The sequence below is a fragment of the Gigantopelta aegis genome, chromosome 10 (assembly GCF_016097555.1).
Source record: "Gigantopelta aegis isolate Gae_Host chromosome 10, Gae_host_genome, whole genome shotgun sequence".
Lineage (NCBI taxonomy): Eukaryota > Metazoa > Mollusca > Gastropoda > Neomphalida > Peltospiridae > Gigantopelta > Gigantopelta aegis.
In genome coordinates this window covers 31,768,607-31,793,473 of record NC_054708.1, presented here as the reverse complement: position 1 = coordinate 31,793,473, position 24,867 = coordinate 31,768,607, and the positions used below count along the sequence as shown (strand labels likewise).

General features: G+C 35.9%; 1 protein-coding gene across 1 annotated transcript; it reads right to left on the bottom strand.

Moving 5' to 3' along the window:
- Positions 1-101: 101 nt before the first annotated feature.
- On the bottom strand, positions 102-24,680 carry LOC121384638 (meiotic recombination protein REC8 homolog). The gene is made up of 18 exons (XM_041515110.1): positions 24,645-24,680; positions 24,305-24,388; positions 21,175-21,243; positions 20,177-20,319; positions 18,449-18,533; positions 17,834-17,951; positions 17,313-17,433; positions 15,471-15,550; positions 13,020-13,144; positions 11,234-11,357; positions 9,767-9,922; positions 7,447-7,507; positions 7,145-7,255; positions 6,243-6,367; positions 4,256-4,425; positions 3,562-3,747; positions 2,627-2,733; positions 102-2,358 (listed from the first exon to the last, which is right to left on the bottom strand). Exons 2-18 carry the CDS (start codon positions 24,358-24,360, stop codon positions 2,267-2,269), a joined length of 1,929 nt encoding a protein of 642 aa, XP_041371044.1. The 5' UTR covers positions 24,361-24,388; positions 24,645-24,680; the 3' UTR covers positions 102-2,266.
- Positions 24,681-24,867: the final 187 nt, after the last annotated feature.

Genomic DNA, 24,867 nt, shown 5'->3' with positions numbered 1-24,867 from the left:
TAAATATGAATATCCTGCCCCCAACCCAACCCCCCAATCTTAGTGTTTTTAATTGCTATCTCCATCTCTAGGTAACATATCTGATTATTACTATTAATAAAATTGTATTAAGTAAAGTAGGGCTAGTGAATTTTTAATTGTGGCTAGTAAATTGTTAAAATCACTGATCCCATGGCTAATGGATTTTAAAAAAATTCTAGAAGACCTGGCATGTATTAATAATTAGCTATGCTAGTAACAATATTCGGTCCCCTGTCAGAAATCACGTCAGTAATATTATCTGAAACAACTAAATTGTGTATCATTGCAATAAGATTTAAATGAGATGATGCGAGTTGGTGTCGATATTAATTCAAGAACTATTTATTATAAAGTTTTATGCAGATATATTGGGATCCTTTTAACACAGCATAATATTCTCTTAATTCATGTCAACGAATATGACCAAGCTTTTGTGACTATACAGATACACAACAAATTGGTTTCCACCCTGTTATTTCCTCACTGATAACAATTAAGTGTCAACACTATCTCATATATAGATCAAAGAGTTCCAAACCAATGTTTCAGGTTTATCAATCTTTGACAATTAAGTAACAAGTTTTAAAAAGTCACTAATCATCAATGATAACAATTAAGTGTCTACACTGTTTTATAGATCAAAGACTTTCCAGAAGCAATTTGAAAAAAACAAAACTTCCAAGTTTATTAGGTCTAGAAAATTAACAAACAACTTTCAAAATCCCTCATCAATCCTCATTGATAACAGTTTAAGTGTCAACACTGTTTTATACATCAAAGATATTCTAGAAACAATTCCAAACCAATTTTTTCTCTGAAGTTTATCTGGTCTAGAAAGTTAACAAACAACTTTTAAAAGTCACTGACTCCATTTCCTGAGGTATGCACCTTTTCAGTTTTACAACATAATGCACGTGAAGCATGTGCCAACCAGAAACAAGTGCACTATATTGGTTAAAATTGACAGTTTAAGCAAAAGGTTCTGAGTAATATGATCTTTAAAAAAAACACCAACCTACAAATGTTTGAAACTGTCTAATAACTGGTGTCGGTGACTTAAAGTACAACAAGATAATAATACAAAAGGTAAATTTAAATAGTTTATGTATTATTATTATAATAAAACTAAATATTTTAACAATTATAATAGCACTCATAAATAAATAGCAACATGATTAAATTAAGAAGTAACATTTATTCACTTCAAGACCCTATATACTTTAAAAAAATACATATAATGACAAAGTGGATATTTATAATTATCAATAATTTCACGCTAATACAAACTATATGCTAGAGATTAGGAGGTGGATGCCAGCATAATCTTTCACTTGAAAATAAAAATGTTTATAAAATATTTTCTATGCACTTTTGTTTTGGGGTTGGGGGTAAAAAAAACAGAAGGAAAGAGTAATCTTTGTATGCTTGTGTAAACATTGATAATTATGAATGATCCATAACTTTAAATACCTTATTTCAACAATGATAATACAACTCATAAATGATAAATAGTAACATGTGCAAAATATTTTTCAATAAATAAATGAAAAGAAGAGAAATAACAAGCAATTTGTCAGATGAATTTCATCTTGTGTCAAATACAAAACGAACATTAAAGAAAAACATTTCGTAAATAGTAAACAGAATGATTTCATAAATGGGAAATACTATGGAAAGTTTTCATGAATGTAAAATACAATGCAATAATTTCATGAATGTGAAAATACAATGGTTTGTTTCCAGTACCAAGTTGTTTAAAATTCATGATTAATGTGTTAATAAATATATGCCACATGCAAATACATGTATTTCAAGCCAAACAATTAATTTAAGATTAAATAATTAAGGGTATTGATACCACGTTGACCTGCTTCATTATGAATTTGAATTCACCAGTATTACTATAGTGCAATGTAAAATAAAATAAAAATTTAATGTTAGTCCATGTTAAATGGTCAAGAGTCAAGATGTAACATTTAGAATATGCTATGAGTAATTCATCCAGGATAAATATTCAAGACAATCAAAATACAAGAGTAAATGTGTATGAATAAACACACATATATATATATATATATATATATATATATATATATATATATATATATATATATATATATATATATATATATATATATATATATATATATATGTATATGTATTTTTAAACTCAACATTTAAAAATAAAATCTATACTTTAAACTAATTGACAGATTTGTGTTGAATGCTGTACGTGTCCGCAAACTCATGTGGTTTCCCACTCTGCACCCCGACTGATAAATATGTCTCCAAATGGTTCTTCCTGTTGTACATTCACGTGGCAAGACTTGCACAGTTCTAGTGGGGACAGAATAAACAAATCATTAAAATACTAAACAGGATCTGTGATTAAAAATGTTAAATTTTTGTTCAATAAAAACAAATAAATTAGTAATAGATAAAATAATGAGAAAGATAAAGGTGATTTACATTATAAGAATTCACATGAACGAAAATACTGTACTACTGAAAACAATGACCCATATTAAAGTACAGATGCTTAAAAACAAAATAGCTTAACACAAGAATTCCCAAGTAATTTCAGCTTTTAAAGCTTAATACATACCAAGCAGTTCTGAGAATAGATGTGCTGCACAGGGTCTTGTATTACTGGTCGGACAGATGTCTCTAAATGTTGTCACTGGTCCCGATTCCATTTTTGAACTGATAAGTCTAATACAATTTTTTTTATAAATTTTTGTTCAAATTCAAGACAAAAAATTAATATAAAAACTATCAAGTACATAATTATGAAAACATATTTGACTACATTAATATAGAAATTTTTTTAAGGCTAAAGATATTATTAAAATTAAAAGACACTCAAAAGTATTCCCAAATCTGTAATAATTGTCTATAATTTTAGCTCAAAGATAAACAGAACTACTGAAGATGTATTACTTGAATGAAACTAGTATCACTACTGATCAGGTGGTTACAGGTGCCCTCTTAATACCAGAAATGACCACAAAACACTCTCCAAAGTGGTCAGACCAAGCCCACAGCAAAAGGTAGGTGTATAACAGGTGATTGGCATGGATGGTCACAAGAGACAAGCACCTGCCTTGGTTGAAAAGACAAGGACTGGGATAATGAAGTGGGCAGCAAAAGAAGTTAAAAGATGTGTGGAGCTGCTAGATCATAACAAAGATAAAATTTGCATACACCCCCCCCCCCCCCCCCCCCCCCTTAATTTACATAACAAATTAAATATATTATTGTTGTAACAGCAACAAAAAGCAATTGTCAGTATAAACCACTGCATTGGTTACCTAAGTACCTCCATGAATGAGGCAATGTGTGATAATTTCGAGGACTTAGCAAGCACGGGACTAAGGACATCTCTCTGGTGCCACAGACCGCAAAATATATTTTATATGCACTTCCCACAGACAAGATGGTTCACAATATACCAGTCATGGGGCACTGATTGAGATGGAGTAAAAAATATTTTTTATTGATAGCTATCGATCCTACAATATAAACCACCGCATTGGTTACCTAAGGACCTCCATGGATGAAGCAATGTGTGATAACTCGAGGACTCGAGCAAGCACGGGACTGAGGACATCTTCCTTCTCCTCCGGCACCACGTAGAGACTGCCCAGGTCCCCGATAGACACGCTTTCCTGAACCTGGTGGGCCTCCAGGTTGATCTCATCTTCGGAACTCGGCACTTCCCTGCTGCTACAAGAATTAGAATTTTTTTTTTAATTAAATTAAATTGAAAGTAATGTTGCATGCTATAACCACTTGCCATTCTCTACCCATAGTCAACTATATGAAACTGTTTGCTGTATAAGCAGATCAACTCATAAAAAATTATTAAAATAGTGAACCGGGTTATGGCCAATCAACCATTTTGGAAAAGATGGCCCAACATACTTTGTTATTAGCCATACAGTAATTTGGTTTTTTTTTAGTATAGGAACTAAAATCATTACTGATCGATTAATTGCTAAAATAATATTTTTGATTACAAAATAAAGTAATTTTAACAGAAATTGAGGCCTAAAATTTTGTTAAATCTTTAAAATAAATTTAGATTAATAACCTGAAAACTTGTGTTTATAGATATACATGCATACTGAGGTTGTTACCTCCCCTCCCTTCATGTGTAGTGTGCTATGAAAGCTGTGCATTCTTACAAAATACCACCATTCAAGTTAAAACTTCTATGCAACAAAATACCTACGCTGGTCTAGGTCTTAGACTCTCATCAAGTGTATCAATGCTTTGGTCGCCCAAGCTTTGGTCCCTAGATGTAGAATGAGGAATCTCCATGGAAACGGGTGTTTCTCCACCCCGATGTATACCCTCCATAGATGTGTGTGACCTGGTGCGTGTGATTTCAATATCTGAAATCTAAATAAGTAATTATACCTGTTATGATATTGTTATCCTGTCTTCAAATAAAATCTTTGGCTGTGCCAGAACTGACCACATGGAGGGGAAAGGCAATGTTTTATACACCCATCACCCACATGGATAATGAAAATATTTGGTAACATGACAATCTCATCTGATACAAGTATACAGGCAGACTGCGAATTTAGCAGGCTTCCATGCTTCCGCAAATCCCTTATTGTGGGTCAGAAGTGTAAGATAATGACATGAATTCCTAAAATGTCTATATTACATCCTTGTTTACGATTTAGTGCCGGTTATAGCAGGTCAAAGTTAATGTTTTCAATGAATGATCAATAAAAATGATCAAAGCTAAATTTTTTCACCCAGCTGTAACTGCTTCCATTGTTAAACTAGTAAAATAATGAGTGCCATTCAAATTTGTTGACCATAAACCCTCTGCTGCCACAGACAGCAAAATATCTTTTATATGCACTTTCCCACAGACAAGAGAATTCACACTATGCCAGTCATGAGGTGTTGATTGAGATGGTGTAAAAAACCCAACGTTTATTGACTGCTATCAATCCTACAATCCACCTTGCTGTAGGTGAGCACTGTGTTAGTAAGATCTCCCTTTGCTGCCCTGTTTAGATCCATGGATCTTATGACCCATCTCACCTCGGGCATGTGGTCTAACTTTAAGTTACACCCCATCCACCCACCCCTGATGGGTGATAAAATTTCTGTGCTGTACATGAGTGACATACCTCTGCTGCCCTGGCTATTTCTGTGGACCCTATTAACCACAGTACCTAAGGTGAGTGCTCTAACACTGGACTACCCTCCACCCCACCCAGCTGCCCTGTGCGGGTGATAAACCTCTGCTGCCCTGGCTATTTCCACGGATTCTACAACCCATCTCACCTCAGACGAGCACTCTATTACTGAGCTACACTACCCTTAATCCACCCCCCCCCCCCCCCCACTGGGTGATAAAATCCCTGCCCTGTGTGGGTGACAAACCCTGACTATTTCCATGGATTCTATGACCCATCTCACCTCAGACGAGCACTCTGTTACTGAGCTACACTACCCTCAATCCAACCCCTCCCCCCCCTCACACTGGGTGATACAATCTCTGCCCTGTGTGGGTGACAAACCTCTGCTGCCCTGGCTATTTCTATGGATTGTACGACTCATCTCCTCAGACGAGCACTCTATTACTGAGCTACACTACCCTCAATCCACACACACCCCCCCCCCCCCCCCCACACTGGGTGATACAATCCCTGCCCTGTGTGGGTGACAAACCTGGACTATTTCTATGGATTCTACGACCCATCTCACCTCAGACGAGCACTCTATTACTGAGCTACACTACCCTCAATCCACCCCCCCACTGGGTGATAAAATCCCTGCCCTGTGTGGGTGACAAACCCTGACTATTTCCATGGATTCTATGACCCATCTCACCTCAGATAAGCTACACTACCCTCAATCCACCCCCCCCCCCCCCCCCCTCCCACTGGGTGATACAATCTCTGCCCTGTGTGGGTGACAAACCTCTGCTGCCCTGGCTATTTCTATGGATTGTACGACTCATCTCCTCAGACGAGCACTCTATTACTGAGCTACACTACCCTCAATCTCCCCCCCCCCCCCCCCCCCACTGGGTGATACAATCCCTGCCCTGTGTGGGTGACAAACCTTGACTATTTCCACGGATTCTACGACCCATCTCACCTCAGACGAGCACTCTGTTACTGAGCTACACTACCCCCAATCCACCCCCCACTGGGTGTTACAATCCCTGCCCTGTGCGAGTGACCAACCTCTGCTGCCCTGGCTATTTCCATGGATCCTTCCAGTGCCACAACAGGCAGCTCCTCCTCCAGTCTTGGTTCCTTGCTTCGTGGTGAACCCAACAATTCAATTCCTGTTACGGATTTATCAGCACCTGATGTGAACAGATTTTAAAGGGAACATGTATCATTGTTAATGCTACTGAATAGCATTATGCGATGTTACAACTATTGTGAACAGACGTACATATGCACCATGTAAAATAACTTTTTTTAAACTTTTAAAAGTAGACAAGACAGTGGAACAATAAAGCAACAGTAAAAATGTCTTTAATCTTGGAAATGGCTAACCAAGCATTGCGCGTTATATATACCTTTGTCACATTTCATTATGGTATCAGACATTCATGTTTTCTTGTTCAGAAGCATAAACAAAATCACTCTTCAATATGTCAAGGGGAAAATTACATTTCTCAAAATAATCAGTTATAGAGAAGCGTGGTCTGTTTAAACAAGGGACATGATATTTTTGTAAACTTGGAAAGAATGTAGGGGTGAACAAGTAGTGAGATGGTGTAATTGATTCTTTCTAAAATGAAAGTCTGCAGTATTGGGGTGTTTTTTTAAATGCGGGTGTCAAACTTCATACATTTGTAATTAAATCTGGTGAGTGTACTGGTCTTGAGTCTGACCAGATTTAAAATTTATCAAATGTAGCACTGCAATTACTCTGAAAATGATGGGCGTGTTTTGAAAATGTTTATTACAAATACTATAATGCCAAACTTTATTTCATTTTATGGACAGAGCCCATTCTAATATGTCACCTGTTTTTAAGACAGCCCTTAGTGTTTTTAGATTTATAAAGTGGTTGGTACTCATAACCTGTAATAATTGTTAATTAAATAATAACCAATTCAAACTATTCTTACTCAGTTCTGGTACTGTCCATATTGGTGTATTTTTTTCAGATTCTGTTTCAGATATTTCCCCAACATTAGCATTCCTCTTCCACAGGGGAAATAATTTTGGATACATTAGTGCTGAAAAGTAAAATAAATGTTATGGCTAAACATTTTAATTAATTGAGATCTTCGCATTATAAATCTATTTACATGACTTCAGACACAACTTACTGCACCTACTATCAACTATAATCATTATAATTGCTGCACCTTCGATTTCCACCTTATCAGAGTAAAAAAAAAAAAAAAAAAAAATTTAAGGAAATTACCTTTTCCACCTGGGCGACTGAAAAGCTCTTCTACTGTTGATGGCCTTGGGTCTGGAAGAATCTGCCAAGAAAAAAAAGAAAGAAAAAAAAAAGAGAGGAAGATCTATAGTGAAGCTAGTTTTGGTAATTTTAAGAATAGCATAAGCATTTGTAGTAAATGTGTGTGTATGTGTTTAAGAAATATACATGTATACACACATATAGAAACTATACATACCCACACCCACAGTTAACATGTACTATTTAACTATTTTATAAAGAAGCAAAACAAATAAATAATAATAATAAAAATTAATTCCCAACACACCCTTTATATAAAAGGTAAGAAATGTTTAAGTTAAAATATTGTGATTAACTCCATAATAATTACCCGTTTTAAGATGAGTGAAGGGAAGAATAGTAGGATAAACAGAACATATTATTTTATCGGTGAGAGGTAGCTTAGTGGTAGAGGACTTGTCTGGGGTGCAATAGATCACAGAATCAATCACTCAGTGGACTGCTCCCCCGCCACCCCCATACTAACCAGTGCCAAATGACAGGTGGTGTTGTGGTTAAGCCATCAGACATAAGGCTGGTAGGTACAGGGTTCACAGCCTGGAACCGGCTCCCTCCCAGAGTGAGTTTTAACAACTCAATGGTTAGGTGTAAGACCACTACACCCACTTCTCTCTCACTAACCACTAATAGCTACCGGTAACTCACTGTCTTGGACAGAGAGCCCAAATAGCTGAGGTGTGTACCCAGGACAGCGTGCTTGAACCTTAATTGGATATAAGCATGAAAGTAAGTTGAAATGAAAATGACAGGTAATGATATAAACTGGCCTGCTTTTTTTTTTTTCTTTAACAGGAGTAGCAATGGGTTCTCTTTTTCTCTCTTGACTATGTTTATCAAAATAATCAGATAAGATGCCAAACAAATATTACGTTTTTTCCTTTCTAAAAGTAGAATTGTATTAGTAAACTGAAATGTTCTAATTTTTAGGGATGAATGGTATGTTGATAAAGTAGCCCAAATGGTAAACAGCCTAATTATCAGTACAGGCTCTTGTTTCTCCATAAGTTTTAACTGAAATTACATAAATAAATGTATTTTGTTACTATTCCATAGCAATTCATTTGCAGGGTTGTAAATTCATGCAATATTGGATAAAAAAAACACACAATCAAGATATAATTATGACCATAATGCTTTTTGAAGACGACTAAAAACAATGGTAAATGAAAAGATGTGTGGAAACAGGATATAAACGAAATAATTTTTTAAAATAAAAATCAAAAAATCAGTAGAAACATAAAATAAATAATTGGTTTTATGTCATACTGAAGCAAGATAAAGTCCAGTGATAAAGCGCTTGCTAGTGAGCTCCGTGGTATAGTGGATAAGCTGCTGGACAATCAAGCTGACGACAGTGGTTCAAATCCCGTCAAAGCTGGCTCACTCATTCATTCATCTTTCTCATCTATCACCCTCTGCCTATCATTCTCATTATCTTAATATAAAAAACTTTCCAATTTCTCCCACGATTTCAATCTGTTTCGACCCTTTCTGTCAATTTCCTCCAACTCTGTCTTCTGAGCTGTCCACACCATCGCCTACCTGTCTCAACTTCCTCCACGGGTGCAGTCTCTGTGTATATCCCTGCACCCACCTGGCATCCTCGTCCTCTGCCGCTAATAAAGCTGGTCTGATCCACGGCACTAACTAACGACCGCCGGTAGTAGGGGTGCATAGTAGGTGGTTATAAGTGCCTCTTAACAATGCCAGAAGTAACTACTGAACACTCCCCGAAGTGGTCAGACTAAGCCCACAGCTAAAAGCTGATGGGGAACAGGTGTGTGGCACAGATAGCCACAAGAGGGATGTGGAGGTGGACAGCGAAAGAAGTTGAAAGATAGGAGTTGCCAGATCGGGAAGAAATGAGATGGAATTCAAAGGAAAGAAAGGAAAAAAAAAAAAAGAAGAAGAAAAAAAAAAGATAAAGCGCTTGCTTAATGTGCGGTCGGTTTGGGATCGAACCCCATCAGTGGGCCCATTGGGCTATTTCTCGCTCCAACCAGTGCATCACGACTGGTACATCAAAAGCCGTGGTATGTGCTATCCTGTCTATGTGATGGTGCATATAAAAGATCCCTTGCTGCTAATTGAAAAGAGTAGCCCATGAAGTGGCGACAGCGGGTTTCCTACCTCAATATCTGTGTGGTCCCTAACCAGATGTCCAATGCCATATAACCGTAAATAAAATGTTTTGAGTGTGTCGTTAAATAAACCATTTTCTTCCTTCTGGACCCAGACACCAAGTTATATGGATTCTTACAAAGGGCATGCAAGTGTCTGATCCCGTAAGTAGTTGCTCTCTGATTTTTTTCTTTGGAATCTGAGTTTCGTTATCTGCAAAGAGCAGCTGCTTTCTTCGTCGTCTGCTCAGAGGACTGGGCGTGACGGGTGCCAACTCCATAGTGAGACTCAGTCGCTGCAAATATAAAATCAGTGGATAACTCAGGCCTGTCTCAAGGCCACATAGTAAAGGTTAACAGTTAAGGTAATTTTGATGTTGTGGTAGTTGAAATATTGTGTTATGGGGAATGGCCGATTAACCCTCCATTCCTGAACAAATAATGGAGACATGGCCCGGTAGGGCAGAGTTCCATTATTGAAAGGTAATGGACAGATTTTCAATCGTTTAGCAGTGCTGGTGTATTTTAATGTGATTTTTTTTTCAGTATCCGAAGAACAAAATAGCAAAGTTTTACTAAGCCCTAACACATTCAGAATTGGCTGCTCATGCCGAAATTTTACTTGGCACTCAAAATGATGTTGTCTCATCGAATGTAGAGTAGTGATAAGATTCCATTTCATCAGATTGGATAAGCAGCCTTCTACCTGACACATAATGAACATCTTGCAAGTTCTATTTATTTCCAAAGTGGTCATCCATAACAGTGAAAATACTTTATTTAAAACATTTTTTTTTTTAAAGGAATCACCACTCATTGATGTCCCATATTATTGAGCGATTTAGTACTAACCAAGGACCCTGTCAGTACTAATATGGGGCTCAGTGCTAAGTGAGCAGTCCCAAAATACAACTACGACAGAATTGTTAAGACCGCTGATCAGCACTTATGTGCACTGGTAGTAGACTTATCTAAATAAACGCACCCGTGATGTTATCATGATGGAAAAACCAGCCTTGGTGGCGCAGTGGTTAAGCCATCGGACTACAGGCTGGTAGGTACAGGGTTCGCAGCTCGGTACCAGCTCCAACCCAGAGCGAGTTCTTAATTAAGGGCTCAGTGGATAGGTGTAATGCCACTGCACCCTCTTCTCTCTCACTGAGCACTAACTAATTAACAACTAACCCACTGTCCTGGACAGACAGCCCAGATAGCTGAAGTGTGTGCCCAAGACAGCATGCTTGAACCTTAATTGAATATAAGGTCGAAAATAAGTTGAAATGAAATGATGGAAAAAAATGACCACATATTTTGAAGACATTTTGCATTTATGCATCTTTAATTCTAGTGTCAAATTTGTAATGATATATTACTTTATGAAGAGATGAACATTTTTAAAAACATTTTGAGAAAGAAAAAAAGCTGGGGTACTAAATAGGATAAATAAATTCAACACCAATTATTATCATCATCAGAGTTTTGTCCATTGTGAAATAATTTCAATGTGTCGTTCAGTAAAACTGGTGACAAGTGAAAATTATTTCACTCGATCAAGACTTAAAGTTGATAATAACTGGTAACTCCTTTATTAACCTCTATTTACAAACCTTTCTGCGTATACTCCTTACGGGTGCGGGGGTTACACCAGGGGATGGGGGAGCTCTGCGTGGTGGAGGAATGCCATCTTCTGGTCTGAGTGCTGGCGTTTTCTCTTCTGGCAGCAGTGGTTCTCTGTACATGAAAACACAGAATTTTAAACATAAAACTTTGCACTTTAACATCTCAGATCTTTTTTTTTACATATACGTAGCATAAAAACTGTAAATTATGACATCAACCAGTCCCTAAATTAATGCAAGTGGGGGTGGTCAGACTAAAATGCGACATGAAATTAATGCGGGTGGTCTCCGGTCCTTTAGCTTTGTTTTGTCTGGCTGCACATATATGGGTTTTAAATGAAATAAAAGAAAAAGGTAATCTGAGCCCATTTTCTCAAGTCATTCAACTTCCGTAATTTCTAAACATTCTACAACAATATACAGTCAAACTGGCTCTAGCAGCCACCTGAAGTAATTAGCCGCATGTCTTAAGAGACAATATTTTTGTTCTTCCAAATCATCTAATATACTCTTCAAAAAAAGTAGAGGAACCTGAAATATTAATGTTAATTTTAACTATTAGACTGAACATACATTTTGTCCACAGAAATCCTAGTAAAGAACATTCAGGTCTATTTATCAACACACCGAAACACATTCCATAGTTTGCATGTGCATCACGCAGTTGCCCCGTACACGTGCGTGGGGTGTCATTCTTGATTTTGACAATTTCCAGGAAGGTCGATTAATCACTGTGGAACATTAATTCTGTCAATCTTGTTCAGTCTATTGATCATACAGTTGTTATTGTTTTGTTTTTAGTCATTTTTATTGTTTGAATTTGTGATTTACTGATAAAAAACCCATCAACTTTCAAATTTCACTTCTGACCCCAATTGTCCTTCAAGATCTTTGGTGGTTATAAAAACTACTGTAATACTGAACTATCGGTTGTAATGTTTGCCCAATTAATTCACTATTATCATATAACCATTCCCCACAGCTAATATACCTTACAATTTTGGCAATTGTAAATTCTTATTAGAGTTCCCCTACTTTGTTTGAAGAGTATATATTGTAAATTGACCTGAAGTAAGCAGTCACCTGTTTTAAAAAGTCACTTTCTTTCTTTCTTTAACTGTATTAACGTGCTTACAACCAAGACGTTTACATTACTTTGTTTAAATATTCCCTTTGGTGTCTACTAAACATATGTTTGACTGTGGTATCTTTGGGAGGGGGGGACCGGCCTCAGTGGCGTCGTGGTAGGCCATCGGTCTACAGGCTGGTAGGTACTGGGTTCGGATCCCAGTCAAGGCATGGGATTTTTAATCCAGATACTGACTCCAAACCCTGAGTGAGTGCTCCGCAAGGCTCAGTGGGTAGGTGTAAACCACTTGCACCGACCAGTGATCCATAAATGGTTCAACAAAGGCCATGGTTTGTGCTATCCTGCCTGTGGGAAGCACAAATAAAAGATCCCTTGCTGCTAATCGGAAGAGTAGCCCATATAGTGGCGACAGCGGGTTTCCTCTCAAAATCTGTGTGGTCCTTAACCATATGTCTGACGCCATATAACCGTAAATAAAATGTGTTCAGTGCATCGTTAAATAAAACATTTCTTTCTTTGGGAGAGGCCTTAATATAGGCTAATGCCTGTTGATCATTCTCCAGATCGCTAATATCTTTGAACGGCAATAAATTCTGTTTCAACCAAATATGGTATTTTTAAAGATATTTTGGACAATATATTATAGTTTGTTCATTACTAGATAATAAGTAACGGGCTACACACATTTCTGATAACTGTTTTCTTTTTGGGGACAGTAACTGTTCAAGTAAAATGTCTGCTTCCGGGGGTGCTTCAGGTAACTTTAAATCTTCTCCGTCCAAACCAGGAAGTTCTTGTATACCAGGAATCTACAAATAAATCAAAATTTAAATCATTATTACAACACAACATTTGGTGCTTTCAGTCCAACCTAAAAATCACCACAAAATTTTATTTTTAATAGTACGCAAACTAGTAAAGATACAATAGAGCTATATTTTGAAATTGTTCCTCTAAATATTATTGGGATTTTTTGGCATTATGTTGTAGACTTAAAGTAAGAAAAAAGAAAAAGTAATTCTAAATAGCTATAAATATAGTTTTGCTTTTAAATTTTTCTCATGAATATTCTCACAGGTTTTATTTAATATTAATAAATTATAATTCTAAACTTGAGCAAATTAATCTGTAAAAATTAATTTAATAGTAAAATAAGTTAGTATTATCACAAAAATATGTAACAATTTTAAATGCATTTCGATATCTTTTTGGTAATATTTTCTGGTATATTCAGGGGTTTCCCCCAGGGCCTTTAGGCGTAGCGGCCCGACACGCCTTGGTCCGTTAAGTAAGCGCTTTGACGGCGTGGAAGTGCCTTAAATCAATCGACGCTACGCCTTGATTTGAAGTACTTTAGAAAAACATTTATCACAAGTACGAGGGTGGCAGTCGACTATCCCTTGCAAACAACTTGTGTACCAGTATATCAAGCACACCTAATCACTATGACAGGTAAAACACTTCCTAACTACTTAACAATGGACCAGTCGTCTGCTCACAATTGGTGTTTGGTAATTTTACCACATTTACTGGGACCGATAATCTGTCAGGAAGGCGCTTACGCGTAACGGGATTCCCGTACCGAGCAATCAAGCTTCAAGGTCGATCAAAGAAGATGCCCACTGACAGAATCAACTGTACTATTTAACTCAATAAACAATAGGTGAAGCACTTTTTAATAGTACAGTTAAGTTGGCAATCTGTCATTTCTATCCTAACACCCCCTTCCCAAAACACATACTGAAAACATCCAGGGCTCGCGCTGTCGGTAACCAATTTAGCCATCGGCTAATTAAAAAAAATTAAAAAAAAAAAATGGCTAATCAAATTTGCAAGTGGCTAAAATTTTGGCTGAGCCATTTTCTATCTTCTGATGTGAACAATAGGGTTACATAATCTATTCGACACTTCAAACATAATAATACCAAATATTCAATTAGCATAATAGCGATCTCGCGACCGGTAACGAGAAACGGTGTTATCCAGAACACAGCGTATGCCTTATGATGTTTGCTAATTTTAATAATCAAGGTTATTAATTTTAACGGCATGCATTCGACATGTATGACAGCAATGTGACGGTGATTCAATGTCTGGAAGATATGTAACTTGCTATTTTAATTTTGTAAAGTCTTTGAACCAAAGTAATAAAAAAAACACCCCGACAATGCATGTCAATTTGAATACACATGCCAGTTCTGGGCCGAAAGACATGTCGGCCATCCCAAGGGCTGAGTTCAGCCAGACTGAGCGAAAACAAAACGTTCGCTACACTGGTTTGTGCGCTTCACGTTAAATCAAATGGACACGACGGACATCAATCAAATAGTTCGCGAAAATTAGGAAGAACGTTCGTTGGCTGAACTGAGGAAAGCTCTCGGCATAATATACGTCACGCTTCAGTCAGCTGACACCCACGTGTCAAGAGACATCGTTGCGGACATTAAACAATACAATTACGCAGAAGTAAATCTTGATGTAAATTTGTAGAAAAGCAATAGTTGTTTGCATCAATGAATACCTAACTGCAGTTTCGGTTATTTCCTTTGTCTTTGTTAATTGGACCTATGGTCATGAGCACGCATGCAGATCGCGATCGCGCGAAATGAACATGCAGTGTTTATACAAATTGCAGTTACATGTACACTGAATTAGTTTAAAATAATCATATTTGTTAGATAATGCTACATATATATTTGTAAAACTGTGAGGTGACATTTAATAAGTTAGCTGGATTTTAAAAAGACCGTGAAATTTTATTTTATTAACGGTTTTTTTTGTATAAATGAATATACTGTGAAGTCAGCATTCTTAGCTTAGGTATTTTACAAGCAGAAATCACACGACGCTGAAATCAACAGCAACAACATGGCGAAAATTATGAAATTGTTGGAGGTTGGGAATTGATGGGTTATTTAAAAAAAAGTTTAACCCCCCCCCCCTCCCCAAAAAAAAACAAAAAAACAAAACAAACCCAACATGATTTGATGGACTGAAGGCAAACACTTAACTGTTTTCAACCCACTATCCCACTTCTTTTGGCTTGATTTTTGTGTTATAATGATGCTAAATATGTAAGCGCCTTAAAAAAATCCTGGGGAAAGGCCTGATATTCATCCAGTAACACTGACCAACCTCTATGTCTGGTATTTGATGCAAAACTTCTTTCATTTTAATATCATCAGGGCTTGAGACTGTATGGGGGCTTCCAACAACTGAGGAAAAAGGACAAAAAGAAAAGAAATGCTTGTTTAATGAAAACAATTAAGAGCTGGACGGTATTGAAATTTCAGGTTCGGTGTTGCTATCAGTATTTTGGGGGTCATTTACCTCAGTTTTGGTAACTACGGCATTCGTTATTGATACAATACCGATAATGAGTGTTATTTTCGGCTTTAAATGCATACCCGAGTTAAATCTCACCCGCTAATTTCATCTAAATAAAATTAAATTTCATACCCAAGGCCCACATCTCTCTCTTCTGATTGATACCGAACCCATTTTGCGTTCGTCACATATATTGTTAGTGCTTTACTAAATGGCAGAAAACAATTTTCAATACCAAAATTTCTATATTTTCAAATTTGTTCAGTATGGTAAATCGGTATTGACATGATACCGATACAGAATGGTCGATACGGTATACCGACCAGCTCTAAAAACAGTCTATACTAATTTTATCAAAAGACAGGATATGTATTTTTAAAGCCTTTGATACACCAGTGGCTGTAATAGGCTACAGAGAAAATTATGCATATAAAGTGAGTAATATACATATGAAACTGCATGTTTAAAATATATAACTTTAAAGATACAGCAATATTCAGTGTTGCACTTCCACAAACAGCATATAAATAAAGTAAAAGTTTGTCTTGATTAACAACACCACTAGAGCACAATGATTAATTAATCATCGGCTATTGGATTTCAAACATTTGGTAATTGTGACATGTAGTCATCAGAGGAAACCCGCTACATTTTTCCATTAGTAGCAAAGGATCTTTTATATGCATTTTCCCACAGGTAGTACTAGACCAAATAACTTCCGGCTGGGTCAAAGTTCGAGGTGCACCGAACTTTTGATAGAGAAGTGAACACCACAAGTCCTGTGATTGGTTATAAATGTGAGTGTGTTGGTTGTAAAAAATAATAGTTTCATCTGGGTAAAAAAAAAATGCAATTTTATTTCATCTAGTACCAGTGTGTTAAGTAGCCTTGTGCTTGAAACATGTATGGGGTACCTGTAAAAAAAAGTACTCGAATTTTGTGCAAAACTAGGGTAGTCATAGATGCTATCCGTTATCTCAGAAACGAGCAGCTTGACCCCCAATTTTTTCTGATTCACTTTAAGTGTGAGAGGTGGTAGTATTTATATCCGTGGAGTTTATGTCGATTGATACGCTGCAGGTAGGAGTTTTAGCCACATATGTTACTATTGTCTATGGGATTTGATTTGGTAGTATACACCCCACAGACAGGAAAGCACATAGTAGATCCAGTCTTTGACCAGTTGTGATGAATAGAGTAAAGCAATATATATATATATACAAATTACAAAAAAAATAAAAAAATAGTTGTTTGCCTCTTAATATATATCCCTTTGTTTCTTTGTTTATCACTGTTTTCCATGATGCAACACAAAGCAGAACCACATACATGTTACATATTCAGTGTGCTCACAAAACTCATAGGATACAAGCCCGCATGGCTCGTAAAATAATTTGTACCAATTACATTGATTCTTCAAAATGACAGTCAACATATATCTCAAAATCCTGGGAAACCAGTCTTGAATAGCAATTTTTTCCATGGTTTCATGCAAAACATTTTGTGTATCTTCTGTTCTACTGGAGACACATGGCAGGGCTCACTGGGTTGGTGGCTGGCTCTAAAGATTTGCAAACAGGGAGTCTCTATTACACTTAAATTTTGTTAACCAAAATTGCACATTGATTATTATTGTTAATTTAGACAAACCAGGCTTAAACGACTCCTCTATTAAATCTTTTTTGAGTTTGGGTGTAGTTGGCAAATCGACATCTAACACTGTAGAGGGACTGCTGGACTGTTCTATCATAGAGTGTACTCGCCATCCTTCCTGAAATATTATAAACAAGTACTTAATTCATAATTTAATTCCTAGAACAAAAAAAACCCATACAAATAAAAAAGGTATGAAAGTCCGGGTAGGATTATGGTTCCTAAGAACTGAGGTCCTATGGACTTGTGTTATTTTTACACCGGCATGTGTTTAATCTGGATTTTTATATAAGTCAGCATATAATCAGTCTGTTCAGTTTAAAACAACTTGAAAAATATCTTTTAAAAACTAAGGCTTAAAAACATTTAAAGATATTTTCATAGGTAGCAATCAATATCAGAAGTTAATTTCAGTAGATGATTTGGCTCCGAAATCGTAAATCTCACACAATTCTCTCTAAAATGGTAATTTCAATGTTCAAACATATTTAATTTAACTAAATGTTTTAAGCACCAACCACATCTGCTAGCTGGATTGTGATATCTTCCTTGTCGAGTAAACCGAAGTATGGGTCAAATGCAACATCGCGTATACCAGATACAGCCGCTATGTCCATTTCAGTCACTTGGTCACTTCTGCAAATAAATTAATCACATGTTCGACACAAATGTAAAAACTTTCAATAACTTTTTCCAAATGTAAATATGGAGTTTTCAAAACAGGCAATAATTAGAGTTCTTTTGCTTTTGAATAGTAAGGGTTTTTTCTCAAATATTATTTTAAAGCTGGGGTACAATGTAACCAATTTGTAGAGTGCCTGTCTGTGGTCTGATATGTCTTAGGATCAATTCCTTCGCATGAACTCATTAATATTTATTTTTTCCAACTCTAATCAATGGCTATTTGTGTGTGTGTTTATGCATTTATGTGTATGACATTATAAAAAAAAAAAATAATAATAATTACATTGACATAATAAACAACAAAGTTATTTAATGAGAAAAGGATAATTAGCTATTTATTGAGAATGTTTAATAAAAACAGAACACAGTTTATTTTAATTATATAGTAAAATATTGTTTCATTTTACATCGTATCCAAATGTTTCCTCATAATCTTGTAAGTCACTCACCTAAAGGATGCTTTAAGATCTATGTCCCCAGTTGATGAAGCTGCTGCTAGGAGTCGAATGCGTCCAAGAAAATCAACAACATCCCCTGTTTACAATTTAAAAAAACAAAAATTGTGGTTTTTCAGTTGTTCTTTTGGTTTTGTTTTCCATTTTTAAAACACTATAAACATTTTGCACAGAGAAAAGGAAGGAAATGTTTTATTTAATGACACATTCAACACATTTTATTTAGGGTTATATGGCATCAGACATAAGGTTAAGGACCACACAGATATTGAGAGAGGAAACCCGCTGATGCCACTTCATGGGCTACTCTTTTTGATCAGCAGCAAGGGATCTTTTATATGCACCATCCCACAGACAGGATAACACATACCACAGCCTTTGATATACCAGTCGTGGTGCACTGGCTGGAGCGAGAAATAGCCCAATGGGCCGCACCCATGAAATGGACAAAAAGAAGTTTACATGGCTTTACACCTCCCCAATTGAGCCTAGTGGTACACTCACTCTGGGTTGGAGTCGATACTGGAATGAAAAATCTCCTACTGCCTCAGGCGGGACGCAAGCCCAGTACCTACCAGCCATGAATTTGATGACTGCACCACCAAGACTGGTAATGACATTCATTGTTTAATCATCTATTTATTTTAATATTTCAGGCCCATATGCCAGATTTTTTTTGAATTTTTTTTGAGGGAGTGTGGGGTTGAGTAGTGGTGGTGAGGAGGTGGCACATAACTCTTGAAAAAAGGACCTTTGTGGGTGCTGACATTGTCAAAAATGGACATCAATACTTTAAACATGATGCTTTGACCACTCCCAGCTAGCCAGGTCACCTCATTATCAAGAAAGTATTCAGACATAATGAGATTGAATGTCAGTACACAGGATTTTATTTCTAAAATTTGACTTGACGCCCATGGCTTTGACTGGGAATTTTTGTGTCGTTTTACAAACAGAAGAGAGAATTTTTATCTTTTTAAACCAAGTTAGATTTTATTTATAAGAGTAATACTATATATATATATATATATATATATATATATATATATATATATATATACATACATGTACTGGTTTATTCAAATTAATATATCTATTTTGCAATACGAAATGTTATGGGTGAGGGAAGGGGTGTTTGTCAAGTGTTATGTATCGATTTCAAAATATATCTGTATATAATAAACAAACAACCCTTGCAATTAAGAAAAAAAAAACATACCATTGAAAAAAACCTGAATATAGCCCAAGGCAAAAACGTGCCGTGAAGAATTAAAAACTCCACGGCATTGCCAGTTGTCGTGGGCAATTGCAGGGGTTGACTAAAGAAATATCTACATTAAGATTGGGAATGTTTATGTCCAAAATTGGGAATAAAAAATGACATAGCCTTTTGTGAATGGTGGGGAATGATGCCGATCATCGGAGTCTAGAAACATGGGTGATAAAACCCTGGTACACGCATCACGGTTAACTTCCTGAAACTATGGATGAGGCTTTTGGTTGCAGTCACTCTTTCCTGTTTGGTGTGATCCCTTATTTCTTTCCATCAGGATAATATATATGTAAATATAAAAGTTGCAAAATATTATCTCTTTTCCCCCCAGAAAATACCTAAATACTTTTATGGCTTGCAAAAAAAAAAGAAAAAAAAAAAAAAAGAAAAAAAAAAGAAGTTTTTGTCAATATGTAATGAATTCACTTATAAAACAGAGCTGTACGAACCTAGTAAGAACTCCACCTGTTTGCAGTGGCAGCGAACAACTCCATACATCAGCTGAGCCGACAGGTACAGTGAGAGTCGTGGGCAGTGGCCGCCTGGTCTACGTGGAGGAACTTGCACCAAGATGAAATTCAGCAAAGATTTACTGTTAACAGAGTAAAGGAAAGGAATGTTTGTTTAATGACCCCTGAACCAATTTTAAACTAGGGTTATTTTAGCATTGAACATATATGGTTCAGCGTGCGATTCTGAGGAGAGTCCAGCAAGGAGCCCGAGGCTCACAAAAATCATATAGGACTCTCTAGCTTGGCTAGCATACAAGCCCACATGGCTCATAAAAAATATTTGTACAAATTTTTTACATTGATTCTTCGAAATGACAGTCAACATATGTCTTAAAATCCTAGGAAACTAGTCTTGAATAGCGATTTTTTCCATGGTTTCATGCAAAACATTTAGTGTGTCTTCTGTTCTACTGGAGACGCATGGCAGGGATCGCTGGGTTGGTTGGGGGGGGGCTCTAAAGATTTGCAAACAGGGAGTCCTTATGACACTTAAATTTTTTAAACCAAAATTGCACACTGGTTACTCCAAGAAATAAAGAAAACCTGCAGCAGCCACATGGACTACTTTTACTGATAAAGCAGCAAGTAATCTATTATATACATTTTTCCATAGGCAGGACATCACATACCTGTACCTTTGATATACCACCAAGACAATCAATCTTGCGACCTATTAATCCATGTGTCACATACCACCCTTCTTCCCTGTACACATTAGAATACATATATATATACATCAGGTGTGTCAAAATCCGCCCTGCTCAAGTAATATATTTTTTAAATATAATTTATGGGGATGCATGATTCATCCCCCTTAAAGGCTTCACTCGTCTAAATCCCCCTCTGTACTGTTAAGAAAGTATTTGCAGTATGTACTGGTAATGGACTTGTGTATGTTATAAAAATATAACCCCTTTAATTGAAATTGTGCTTACCTTGTTGTTTTCACATTCACTCGAGCATAATCTCGACGAGTTAGTCTTTTTGGATGTGTGGCAGCAATCCTAAAACGATTTGCATGTTTGATCTAATTCTCTGATCACATTTTGACAAAACAGATCTACATGAACATTCTCATTGCATTAGCTGGTATAAGTCAATGCTTGAAATTGATGGGAAGGAAGAAAATGTTTTATTTAACGACGCACTCAACACATTTTATTTACGGTTATATGGCATCGGACATATGGTTAAGGACCACACAGATATTGAGAGAGGAAACCCGCTGTCACCACTTCATGGGCTACTCTTTTCGATTAGGAGCACAGGATCTTTTATAATTAAGGAAATGTTTTATTTCACGATGCACTCAACACATTTTTTATTTACTGTTATATGGGATCTTTTATATGCACTATCCCATACAGGATAGTACATACTGTGACCTTTGTTACACTAGTTGTGGAGCACTGGCTAGAACAAGAAATTGAAACTGATGGGAGTATACATATAGGCAGCAAATACACAATATGCTTTCTGATAATCAATTTCACAAACAACTGCTTAATGTTTTACTTTTTACAGAATTCCAGATCCTCATTTTCAGGAGTGATAATATAAATTATAACTTTTCATCTGTGTTTGTCTCGAGCCTTTAACATTGCTGTTGAAATGTTACACTATCAGTCTAATTATGAGTCCAATTTTGAGACTTCTCAATTTCTAGCATTTGTATCTATATTAAAATTTGAGAAGCATTAATTGTAAAGTACAGTGTAACTCCTCTAAATAGGACACCCTCAGGATCAAGTAAAAAGTCCAGTTTTAGAGGTATCCGGTTTAGAGAGGTTCTTTTGTGTACAGATATTTAAAAAGGGACCATGACAAACGTCCTGTTTAAGGGAATTCCAGTTTACTGAGGGTCCGGTTTTGAAAGGTTTCACTGTAGTTGTTTGGCAATTCAAACTGAAGCTGAGCTAACAAATATATTTTATAATATATTTATTAACAAACAATTTTTTAGCAAGTTCAGTTGTTTATTCTATTTTGTCCAAACCTTGAATTGCGTTCTATATTTGGTGGGTTACAACAAATACTATATAAGGCTGGCTTGAGTCTGAAAATAATGAACATTAAATTATGTGACAAATTTGTTGTAAAAGCTACTAGCAGGGCTATAAACTGCAGAAAAGCTGAGGTGAAAAAGTGTGTGCCCAAATTAAGTACAAACATGCTAACCTCAAAAATCAATGGAATGTAAAGTGTAATTAGATTAAAATAACTTGAAATGCATTTCTGAATATGAACAACTCTTTTATCAGCCATTAATTAACATTACTGCACTGAAAAGACCTTGGTGTGCTCAGAACAGACAAAAAGCTGTTTGTGTCTAAATTAGAGAGATCTAAAGCCATGACTGGAGACATACAAGTAATTTTGCTAAATTTAATATGCTGTAATCTGACATACAAATTTTATAATAGTTGGATCGGAAAGTTAGTGTTGCAAGCCACTCCATTCTAGTTGTCCCCTGCGTATGCTGTAACCTCACCGTGGTGCAGGGGTGTAACATTCTCTTTGAGAATGGCCAATACAGCACAATTTTAAGTTTAGAGTAAAATTCGGTGTCCGTAAAATTCTGTGATATTTGTATTTGTATTTTTGCACAGTTCTTTACACTGTTTTTGTTTAAACCTTGAATTTTTATGGACCGGCCTCGGTGGCGTCGTGGCAGGCCATCGGTCTACAGGCTGGTAGGTACTGGGTTCGGATCCCAGTCGAGGCATGGGATTTTTAATCCAGATACCGACTCCAAACCCTGAGTGAATGCTCCGCAAGGCTCAATGGGTAGGTGTAAACCACTTGCACCGACCAGTGATCCATAACTGGTTCAACAAAGGCCATGGTTTGTGCTATCCTGCCTGTGGGAAGCGCAAATAAAAGATCCCTTGCTGCCTGTCGTAAAGAAGAGTAGCCTATGTGGCGACAGCGGGTTTCCTCTAAAAACAGTGTCAGAATGACCATATGTTTGACGTCCAATAGCCGATGATAAGATTAAAAATCAATGTGCTCTAGTGGCGTCGTTAAATAAAACAAACTTTACTTTGAATTTTTATATTGATGTTGATCATCACTTTATTTATTTGCATTACCATAGTTTGACACCCAATAGCCAATGTATTTTTCGTGCTGGGGTGTCGTTAAACATTCATTCATTCATTCATTCATTCCATTCTAGTTGTATGACAAATGCAGACTGCTGACTGAATGAGAATTCATTTCCACTCTTCTGTTAGGTTTTTTTCCAACAAATATCATTAGTCTGCAATCTGCATTTGTGTATATATATATATATATATATACACACAAATGCAGATTGCAGACTAATGATATATATATATATATATATATATATATATATATATATATATATATATATATATATATATATATATATATATATATATATATAGATATATATATATATATATATACACAAATGCAGATTGCAGACTAATGATATTTGTTGGAAAAATATATATATATATATATATATATATACCTCAATTTGTATGTCAGATTACAGCATATTAAATATAACAAAATGACTTGTATGTCATGGTTTTAGATCTCACTAATTTAGACACAAACAGACAAAAGTCTGGGTGATTTTCATAATTATTCAGTTGGGGTATAGCAAACAATATGCTTTTAAGAATGGCAGGTATACAGACTCCCTATTTTTGTAGTGGGTGGCTGACTACCCTGAATTAATTGAAAATGTCTGCATCTGGATGGCAATATTTATTCACATCAATTTAGTCCTGCAAAAATATCTATATAGGGATCCAAACAAATCACTACACATAAATTACAACTAATAATGTAAGCAAAAATTATAAAAATACATGATAAAATGTTTTCAGGCTGGAATAATTTTGTCCGAAAGTTTCCATTGTTTTTGCCCAAATGTCCTATGTGAAGATTTGCTCCACCATGGACATGGTGAGGGCAGTTCACACATCCTGTCTAATACACTTTTGGATGGCCTTACATTCTCGAAAACAATATGGGTAATGTTGTTTTTTAAGGTTGATTCGTTTTAATGAAAACAAAGAAAGTTACCATATTAGTCCAAATTTTCCACCTCTTCTTTGCAAAATATCTTGACTGTAAAACATCTTCCTGAGCTATTGAGTTCACCAAGCCCTGAAATTACAACAATTTTAATCAACTGTTCATAGGCCTCTGTAAAATTCCTTAACTGGCTAATCATAATTTACAACAATTGTTTGTTTTATTTTTTAACATGTTTAGAAATTAGATTCATCATTCAGAATTTAAAGTGAAGAAAAAGGCCCAATTTTTATCATTGGCTGTAGGCCCAATTGTGCCAAAAACTCATTCTCAGTTTGAATTAAATGCTAAATATTTGGATTTTATATATCAAACGTCACTATTTTACCTTTGAAAAAAATGCAACGGTCAAAATAAAACAAAGTAAGTATTCTTATGAAGAGTAAAAATATTTAAATTTTCCCGCTAAAAGACATGACGATTTATAAATTTATCATTTTGGCTTGAGTAGCATTAACCGAAACGAAATTAAGCAATGCGATGTGTTTTGAGATATATGATTCGAAATATTTCATTACGTTAATATCTTGTTAAATATAATATAATATGTG

Excerpts from the sequence above, each read along its gene's own strand:
- LOC121384638 (XM_041515110.1), bottom strand. The coding sequence starts at position 24,360 with ATGTTTTACAGTCAAGATATTTTGCAAAGAAGAGGTGGAAAATTTGGA. Across the intron at positions 15,551-17,312 it reads AGAGGAGTCGTTTAAGCCTG|TTGTTGGAAGCCCCCATACA; the intron begins GTTTGTCTAAAT and ends CTTTTTCCTCAG. Across the intron at positions 2,734-3,561 it reads TCATCCATGGAGGTCCTTAG|ACTTATCAGTTCAAAAATGG; the intron begins GTAACCAATGCG and ends AAATTGTATTAG.